Source organism: Triticum dicoccoides, chromosome 1B, assembly GCF_002162155.2.
Source record: "Triticum dicoccoides isolate Atlit2015 ecotype Zavitan chromosome 1B, WEW_v2.0, whole genome shotgun sequence".
NCBI classification, from domain to species: domain Eukaryota; kingdom Viridiplantae; phylum Streptophyta; class Magnoliopsida; order Poales; family Poaceae; genus Triticum; species Triticum dicoccoides.
In genome coordinates, this window is record NC_041381.1 from 27,776,202 (window position 1) to 27,785,658 (window position 9,457).

At 44.1% G+C, this 9,457-nt stretch overlaps 2 protein-coding genes across 2 annotated transcripts; both read right to left on the reverse strand.

Moving 5' to 3' along the window:
• Nucleotides 1-808: 808 nt before the first annotated feature.
• Nucleotides 809-1,911, reverse strand: LOC119350042 (cysteine protease XCP1-like). Its single transcript, XM_037618072.1, has 3 exons — nt 1,856-1,911; nt 1,662-1,758; nt 809-1,480 (listed from the first exon to the last, which is right to left on the reverse strand). Exons 1-3 carry the CDS (start codon nt 1,909-1,911, stop codon nt 809-811), a joined length of 825 nt encoding a protein of 274 aa, XP_037473969.1.
• Nucleotides 1,912-2,344: 433 nt separating this feature from the next.
• On the reverse strand, nt 2,345-4,520 carry LOC119317151 (general transcription and DNA repair factor IIH subunit TFB5-like). Its single transcript, XM_037591563.1, has 3 exons — nt 4,297-4,520; nt 2,881-2,947; nt 2,345-2,782 (listed from the first exon to the last, which is right to left on the reverse strand). Exons 2-3 carry the CDS (start codon nt 2,913-2,915, stop codon nt 2,605-2,607), a joined length of 213 nt encoding a protein of 70 aa, XP_037447460.1. The 5' UTR covers nt 2,916-2,947; nt 4,297-4,520; the 3' UTR covers nt 2,345-2,604.
• Between the last annotated feature and the right edge of the window lie 4,937 nt (nt 4,521-9,457).

Here is a 9,457-nt window from a genome sequence, read left to right on the forward strand (position 1 = left end):
TTGCGCGCCCAGCTCGCGCGCGCCCAAACTCGCTTCGAGAAGCAAGCCGACCGTCATCGCGCGGAGCGCGCCTTCGACGTCGGCGAGAAAGTGCTCCTGAAACTGCAGGCGTACGCGCAGTCGACCGTCGCGAACCGCCCGTGCCGCAAGCTCTCCTACAAGTTCTTCGGGCCGTTTGAAGTAACAGAGCGGATTGGAACCCTGGCATACCGCCTGCAGTTGCCTCCAGACAGCCGTATCCATCCGATATTTCAAGTCTCCCAGCTCAAACCCTTCACCCCAGATTACACGCCCAGTCTTCGCCGAGCTGCCGCGGGTGCCTGATCTCTCTGGGGGTGAAACGGAGCCAGTGGCGATCGTGGGCGGAGGATGATGAAGAAGGGCGATGCACCAGTTGTGCAACTCCGTGTCCAGTGGGCAAACATGACACCATCAGCCACCACTTGGGAAGATTACGCCGTTCTTCGCCAGCGCTACCCATCAGCCTACATCTGGGAAGGAGCTTCATCTCAAGGGGAGGAGAATGTCACGCCTACTGATGCATCAGTAGCGGACTGATCGAGTGCAGTCAGTTATTCACATAACTGAACTGCAACGTATGTGTGCGTGTGTGGGCCTTGGGCCCGTGCGTGCGTGTGGGCCGGAGGCGATGTAAGGGTAGCCCAGGAAGGGCAGCTACTTATGTACGAAGCATCACGGGAAACAGGCAGCGAGATTTTGATCGAGTCCTTCTCCCCTTCTCCACGCCTCTCACCTACTCTGTTCTCTCCTTCCTCATCCCCTTTCTAGATCGAGATCCACCGGGGCGTTACACGTCGCCGCAGCTGCCTTCCTCCATGAGGTACGGGTAGGCCTCCTCGGTGTGGAGCCCGCCGCTGGAGGCGATGTAGGAGAAGGCGTAGTCCATCATCCCGCCGTTGCAGCCGCTGTTGCCGTCGACACTGCAGTCGATGAGCTCCTGCTCCGACAGCGCCGTCAGGTTGCCCGTCACGATGGCGTTGATCCCCTCCACCGCCGCCACCGTCGAGAAGGCCCAGCAGCTGCCGCACTGCCCCTGGTTCTTCACGTCCGTCACCGCCCCCTTCTTCCTCCAGTCCACTGCTTTCGGCAAGTCATGGGCAGCCACGTTCTCGTACCTGAAGCTCCGGCTGTTGCTCCGGCGAGAAGTGGCGGGGCTGAGGCCGAGGTAGGCGGCCTTGAACTCATCGTGGGTGAGGTCGGTGAACTCATTGAGGCCCAGCCAGTAGCTGGTCACCTCCCGGTTGATCTCGTCGATGAGCTTCAGGTTGTCCTTGAACACCTCGAACCGGTGCAGCTTCTCCTCGAAGCTCGCGTACGCCTTCTCGTGCTTGGCCAACCACTTCTCGAACAGCTCGATGAGCCTGTCGTGCGACGACAGGTCCTCCTCCGAGTAGCCAACGATGGAGAAGTCGCTGTTGCGAGCCACGCACACGCCGACGCAGAGGAGAAGAACAGCCACCTAATACCTTGAATAATGGAACTGTTGGTTGCAGGATGGAAGACACAACAGAGCATGGAATGTATTTGTAGCCTCAGTATCAGCATGCGGTTGAATTGCTTCAAAGCAAAGGCAATGGAGAAAAGGAGAGATGCAGCACCTGCCATTTCCATTGCCATTGAGTGTTTAAATTAAATCATGCCAAGGCTTTAAGCTTTGATCTCTGACGGCGAGACTTGGCTTCCAAGCATGTTTGTAATGCTGGGTGCAGAGAGAGCATCCCTTTCTGTCTGTGGTACCTGCAAAAAGTTCAGAGGAAACTTTATTGGTGCCTGTGAACCTCACTCAAAGCAAAAATCTTAGTGCATATATCTGAAGTCTAAAAAGGAAACTGACATGTGCAACCTGATGGGAGGATGAACTAGCAGTGTCAAGAGATTGCCATGGGCCATTTCCATTTTAATGCTTCTTGTTCTCAGCTAGCTTAACATGGTAAAGGAGTACAATTGTTTCTGTGTCTGTTCACTACTTTGAGAAAAAAGGATGTACCTTTCTATAAAGATGCAGGGGAATGTTATCTCCTGGTGGTCACACTTGCTACTTGGAGTAATAGAGGGGCATCAACTTCATCATACTGTGTCATGTGCTCAATTCTCTTTTGCAAACCATACAAAAGTCAAAACAAGCCAGATCCAAGCAAAATAGTAAAGGTAATTTTCTTGTTGGCAGCTGAACCAACTGTAGACTTGATTTTACGAATTGTAACACAAATATATCTTCATGGGAAGCAATGTTTTGACTTTGGAAAGCAATGTTAGTAAAGCTTCTACTTGGCTCTATCCAGAGCTCCAGTAATTAGCTTACCGAACATCTTGACAAGGGTAATAATACATAAGAAGTGGTACTTTATTCAGTGCACGGTATCAAGATCAACATCACCAGAAATATTATCAGCTAAAGGCTCACTCGGAAGATACATAAGACGCAGAACTCTGTGATACTACAGAACTGTCATTCCAGAACATCACGAGAGAGTGAAACATAATGTTCAGTCTCAGCATATAACCATTCTACATAGCGATAATCAACATAGGTATCTCTGGATGGAGTTTGAAGCTAGCACCGCGGTAATGGATGGTGGCCCTTCATGTCGGCTTCTCGTAGCTGTTCTGGTCTCTGAACTCCGCCATCTTACTTTTGATGTAATCTCCCATATTAGGCTGGATAAACATGTGTGTGGGGTCAAGAATGTGCACGATGAACTTCTCTGATGCGGGCATTGACGCATTCATATTAACAATGAACTGAGCCATCGGTATGTCACTGGGAAACAAAAAAGATAAACCAGTGGATCAAGTAAAACTGCAGAGTGATGGTCAAATGAACAAAACGGTTGATCCTGTTAGGATTTATGAGCTTACCAGGAGATGAACAACCCCTTGATTGCATTAACCATCTTTCAATGTGCTCCGTACAGTAGAATATTACCTGTTTGGCAAACAGAACAACCAAGTCATTTGGAGTACTAATATTACTCAAACATTTACAAACAATCTGATACATATCATGTAAACAATGGTGTTTCTACAGTGGCAATGGGCAACACCATTCAGCCAGCAGCACAGGGAAAACAGGGGAATAAGGGGGATTATGAGGCTTCATGATGCAAAAAAGGGTCAAAACAAAATGGATTAAGAAGAGCAAAATGCCAAATCACAATGGTCAGTTGTCTGGCTTCTTCTCTTTATTTCTCTGAACACAAGTACCAACTGTGTACACCTACAGTTTGGATTGGGAGCATCAAAATGGAAAAGGCGAATCCAGCATGTGCCGGAGTTTAGGGGAACATACACCCAATGCATGGTAATGCAAATGTGTTACATCACATGGCAGATCTAAGTTAACAATCTTTCAGAATAAACATACTGTTAATATTTCAATGGTACTATTTGGATAAGGCAAATAACTGAGTGAAAATTTGGATAAACTTGTAAAGGAACCGCACATGCATCAAAAGGTAAATTGCCCCAAGCAATATCTGGTCGATCAGGGTACACAGGATAAGCTGCAAAATCAGGCCATCCGGAGTAGATTTGTTGAATCGGGAAAAAATATATTTAAAGGCAACTTGTAAGTATCAACCAAATTTACACCAGAAAAGATCAGTTGAAGAGTGAAGTGAACAAGATCGGTTGAAAGGTCACACAGCAGGGGCTGAGTTAACAATCTGTGCGAATGAACATGCTGTTAACATTTCAGTAGTTCTATTCGGGTAAGGCAGCAGATTAGAAACGTACATACAACTGATGTGGGACAGATTAGGTGACTGAAGGAATAACATGTACATGAATTGCACAGACATGACGTTTGATCGCTCCCAGCAATATATGGTAATTGCACAGACACCACGAAATCGCTGTTTCCTACAGTACTTCAGAGCAAATTTATGGACCACAAAAATGGCAGCAATGGCAGATTACAAGTATCAAGCAAATTTAGAACCAAAAACGATCGGTAGAAGAGCAAAGTGAACAAGATCCAGAATGACATCCAAGTGAGCTGCATCATCACCATTATTAATTTCCTAAACAATATTCGGCAGAATTAAGCAATCAAATAGCTTACAATGTCAATGAGTCTAGCCTTAAAAAAAAAGTTCCACCATCAGCTCATACATACGTACATACATACGTATGTAGGTCCGTTAATTTGCTTGATGTGGGTGGGGGCCGGAATCAAATCACTGGTCTGAACCGGGGCGTGCCACGATTAGCCACAGACGTGGTGAAGAGGGACGGACCTACAACACGGAGTCGCATGGAGGCGGATCGACGAACCTGGAGGAGGAGACGCGGCGGCCGCGCCGGCGTCTTCCGGATGGATGGATGGATGCAGCGGCCGCCGTGAGGGGAAACCTGGGAGCCGGGTGGGCTTGGGGAGAGGAAGGCGGCGCTCCGCGGGGACGCGGCTCGACGGCGGCGGAGTTCGAATCCGGCCTACTCCGGGGGGCGGCGGGTTGGGAATCTTGGGATCCGTCGGCAGGGACGGTGGAAGAAGAGGTGGCGAACAAGAAGCTAGTAGGTCTTGGGCAAAAGCCCACGCATGGCTCACAGCGCGGCCCAATAAACCTTATCGTACTGTTTATTATTATTGTTATTTTAAAAAATTAGAAGTACATATGTCACATATACAAGTTTTTAGAGATATTGTTGAAACAGTTGAAGAAAATATGTTTGAAACAATTGTAAATATTGAAGAATGAATTCGAGAATTTGGAAAAAAAAAAGTGTTCAACGAGTGCATTAGATTGAGAACAATCCACCACTTTTTATAGGAATTTTTTTACGGACCGATGAGTGATGATCCAGCACTTGGTGAAGAATCTACGAGGGATTTTTTTTGTCTTAAGCCAAAGTCAACGAAACAATGAGGCAATCCCCAATTAGACATTTTCTCCAAGCTTTTCTTCCCTTCCCTTCGGCGGCTCGGGCAAACTCTCCCGTCCAGGCTTTGCCAGCGAGCCCGTGGAGTCGCCTACACTCTACCGGCGGCCGGTGACAAGAGGGGAAGTCCGGTGCCTTCGCTTCGGCTAATAGTTTACGTTAGGGTTTTTAGTGCTCGCATGGGCGGCGCTCAGGTGGATGGCTGCTCTTCTTCTTTGAGTTTGTCTTCTAGGCTACAATCCTCCTCGAGTTCATCCATCTAAATATAGTCGACGGAGCTCCGGCGTAGATTCCTGTCATCTCCTTGGGACAGCGAGCTTAGGCAATCCAAGAGCTGCCATAAGAGCAAGTTCCTCAACAAGATTCTACCATGTGCCTTGAACACCATATAAGCCTCACGCAAAGAACGACATAACTGGGGCAACCATTAACGCATTTTTTTTCCTGAATATGCCTATTTTTTAGATTTTTTTAAAAATCACTTTAATAGATAGAAATATGTTAAAAACAGTTTTCATCTGTCAAGAAAATTTTATCTGGCATTAAAATTTATTTTATATCTCGAAAGACTTGTTCATGTATATTAAGTAGATTTTTTATGCTACTCTTGAAATATTTGGCATTTCGGCCGACAAAGGGGTGGGGGCGGCCAAAATGATGAGGCAATCCCCTTCCCTTCGGCGGCTGGGGCAAACTCTCCCATCCGTGCATCACGCAGCGAGCCCGTGGAGTCGCCTTCCTTCTACTTGCCCGTGAAGGGAGGGGAAGTTCGGTGCCTTTGCTTCGGCTAATAGTTTACATCAGGGTCTTTTGTCCTTGCAGGTGCGACGCTCAGTCGAATGGCGACGCTTCTTCTTTGAGTTTGTCTTCCGGACTCAGGTCCTTCTCGAGTCCTTCCATCTAAATATAGTCGATGGATCTCCGATGTAGATTCCCACCATCTCCTTGGTGCATCAAGGTTAGGGCAATGCGAGAGGTACTCACGTAAGATCAAGTTCCTCAAAATGATTCTACCTCGTGCCTTGAACGAGATATAAGCCTCACGATAAAGAATGACATAAATGGCACGGACCATTAACACATTTTTTTCCTGAATATGCCTATTTGAGAATACTTTAATAGATAGAATATATTAAAAACATTTTTCATGTGTCAAAAAAATGGGGGGTAGCAGAAGGAGTTCGGCGAGAATCGGTCGATGCTGAGGTGGGGTGAGAATGATCGGCGGTGGGGAAAGTTAAGTTCGAGCGGTTGGGTCTTCCCGCGGCAACTAATTTGATCTCTGATCGGTAGCGAAGGTTAAGTTCGGGCGGTTGGGCCTCCCTATGGCAGCCAATTTGATCTCTGGTCGATAGGGAAGGTTAAGTTCAAGCGGTTGGGCCTCCCGCGACAGCCAATTTGATCAATGGTCGATAGGGAAGGTTAAGTTCGGGCAATTGGGCCTCCCCGCGGCAGCCAATTTGATCTCTGGTCGGTAGGGAAGGTTAAATTCGACCAGTTGGGCCTCTAGTCGCAGCCAATTTGATGTCTGGTCGGTAGGAATGATGCAAGTTGCACCACTTCTTGCAAATATGCGCTGACAAGGTCTCGAGAAAACCCTTTACGACACATGTTGCGTCAAGTTGTCGAGCAATCACACAGGGTTCACAAGCAAGCGATGACCTAGGCCGGCCCATTCAGCGCTTCATCGATCCAGGTTTTAGGAACCGTCTAGAAGGTTTCTAGCTTGTTTTTTTTTTTTTGGTTTTGGGAACCTTCTAAGATGTTCCAGAACCCTTTTTTCTGTCTCTATTTCTTTTCATTTTTTATTTTTCCTTGTTCTATTTTTCTCCCTTTTTCTGTTTCTTTTTAATTTTCTTTCCTTTTTCCTTTTCATTTTTAAATTTATTATATTTTCAAAAAGTTCATGTGTTTCAAAATTGTTCGGAGTTTTTAAAAAATGTTAAGTTTTTAAAATTTTATTGAGGAGTTTAAAAAAAATCGTGTTTCCAAAAATTGATTAGGTTTTCAAATTTATTCATGTGTTTCCAACAATGTTCACGTTTTCACAAACGTTTGCATTTCCAAAAAAATTTCCTATTTTCAAAATTGTTTGCTTATTTTCGAAATTTTTCCTATATTCAAATATGTTTGGGAGTTTCAAAACATGTTCCTGTTTTTTCAAAAATTGTTCGTGTTTTTGAATTTTGTTAAGAGTTTCAAAAAATGTACATATAATCAAAAAAAATGTAGGTAATTTTCAAAAAATATTCACATTCTTAGAAAATGTTTTAGGAAAACTGTTGACATTTCATTTCACATTCAATTAAAAATCATATTTTTTATAAACATGAATAATTTTTTGAAATCCTAAACATTTTTTATAAAACACGAACTTGTTCCGAAAACATGATCATTTTTTGAAATTTGCAAAAAAAGAATTGAAAACACAAACATTTGTTTTGAATTTTTGAACAAATTTCAGGTTCGAGAACATTTTTTGGAATTTCAAATAAAAAAATCAAAAACAGGAAAAGAAAATAAATGAAGAAGGAATGTTTGGACCTGCGTTGGTATTGTTCTTATAGGCCTCCGCTGCCATGTAATCACCAGCTTTTATTATCTACTCCCTCCGTTCGGAATTACTTGTCTCGGAAATGGATGTATTTAGAACTAAAATACATCTAAATATATCCATTTCTGCGACAAGTAATTCCGAACGGAGGAAGTATAAGGTTAGCCACTCTGAAAGCTTGTTTGCTGGAGGTCTCGTGATCGATCCTCGCCTCCTCGGTAAGGCTGTATGCCAAACATTAAACTGGAAACGGTTACCAGATTCGCCGCCATTGTCGTAGCTGCAATGCCATCGGTTCATGAGAAGACGGCCGCACAATCGTCTAAGTTGTTGGCAAGCTGCTCCCCAACGCCTAGCATATATTTTTACGACACTCGTGTTTCCAGGAAAATGGAGAGAAGCAACGAAATGATCCCAGCCGTCAAGCCATTGTTTGACCGTACAAAGGAAAGAGCATTCGCCGGATCGTTGGCAATTTGGAGCGTAGCATGCATCACTCATGTGCTCTTCCACATCTCCAGGTCATTGGGAAGATAGATTGTGCGTGCTCTATACTAAAAGCACAAAAGTAGCCAATTGACAGCCGCCATGCACTAGTAGAAAAGAGCGCTTTGGTGCAGGCCGGGTTAGCCCATTAGTCCCGGTTCGGTCCAGAACCGGGACCTATGGGGGCATTGGTCCCGGTTCGTGAGCCCAGGGGGCCGGCCGGGCCACGTGGGCCATTTGTCCCGGTTCGTCTGGACCTTTTAGTCCCGGTTGGTGTCACGAAACGGGACTAAAGGGTGCGATGCCCATTAGTATCGGTTCGTGGCACCAACCGGTACTAAAGGTTAGACCTTTAGTCCCGGTTCGAGCCAACAACCGGTACTAATGGGGTTTGAGGCATTAGTACCGGTTCATGGCACGAACTGGGACTAAAGGTCCCATTTTCAAACTCTACCCCCCCTCCCCCCGCGCGGATCGCCTTTTCAGTTTAAAAAAAATAAAAGAAAATGCTGGAAATGTCAAAAAAAAATAAAAGAAAATAAGTTTCCCATGTGATATGTGGTATAGTTGTTGGAAAATTTGCAAATGTGAATTTTGACTTTATTTGCAAAATCTCTCTGGAATTTAGTAAAATGGGCATAACTTTTGCATACTAACTCGGATGAAAAAGTTTTTTATATGAAAAATCATCTACTCGAAAAGTTACATCCGAATTTAGTTTCCCAGGTTTTTTTATATGAAAAACCCCGTTAAACATTTTCAAAATCCTCAAAAACCTAACAGAAAAAAAGTGACGGGGCTTTTAAGATCTGGAGGCAAAAAAATTCAAAAAATTTCAAACTTAATAGTGGCACACCGTTTGCTAGGTGCGCCACTAGTAACAGAAAAAAAAATAGTTTCAAATTTTTTTTTCGGGAATTGTTTTTCAAAATATGATACGTAATATGAAAAAGGAAAAAAAGTTATGCTCAAATTTCAGTTTTTTTTGAATTTTTGTTAAATCTGGTCAAACCATGATCAAACTACTTATTCAAGAAGTATTAGTGTTACTAAATAATTATTCAAGAATATTAGTGTTACTAAATAATTATTTCAGTTTCTTTGAATTGTGGTCAAATCTAGTCAAACTGTGGTCAAATTGTGGTCAAACAATGGTCAAACTAATTATTCAAGAAATATTAGTGTTATTTTTTAGAACAATAGTTTCAAACTCAAACAGTGAAATGTGTGACTTCATGCTCAAGCTAAATTCCTGAGGTTAATAGGATTGACATCTTATTATTGTCAGAAAAACAACAAGTGCAGACTTGGAAACGAGGGAGAATAGAACCCGGAAGTTAAGCGTGCTCAGGCTGGAGTAGTGAGAGGAACGGTGACCGTCCGGGAAGTTAGATGATGAGGGGTGATTAGAGGTTAAATTGAGCAGTGATGAGGGGTGATTAGAAATGAGAGGTTAAAATAATTCAGAAATTTGAAAATCCAATTTTTTTTTCAAAAAACAAATTCAAAAAAAAT

Excerpts from the sequence above, each read along its gene's own strand:
- LOC119317151 (XM_037591563.1), bottom strand. The coding sequence starts at position 2,915 with ATGGTTAATGCAATCAAGGGGTTGTTCATCTCCTG. Across the intron at positions 2,783-2,880 it reads AAGGGGTTGTTCATCTCCTG|TGACATACCGATGGCTCAGT; the intron begins GTAAGCTCATAA and ends TTTGTTTCCCAG.
- LOC119350042 (XM_037618072.1), bottom strand. The coding sequence starts at position 1,911 with ATGGCCCATGGCAATCTCTTGACACTGCTAGTTCATCCTCCCATCAGG. Across the intron at positions 1,759-1,855 it reads CCTCCCATCAGGTTGCACAT|GTACCACAGACAGAAAGGGA; the intron begins GTCAGTTTCCTT and ends AACTTTTTGCAG. Across the intron at positions 1,481-1,661 it reads GATCAAAGCTTAAAGCCTTG|GTGGCTGTTCTTCTCCTCTG; the intron begins GCATGATTTAAT and ends TCAAGGTATTAG.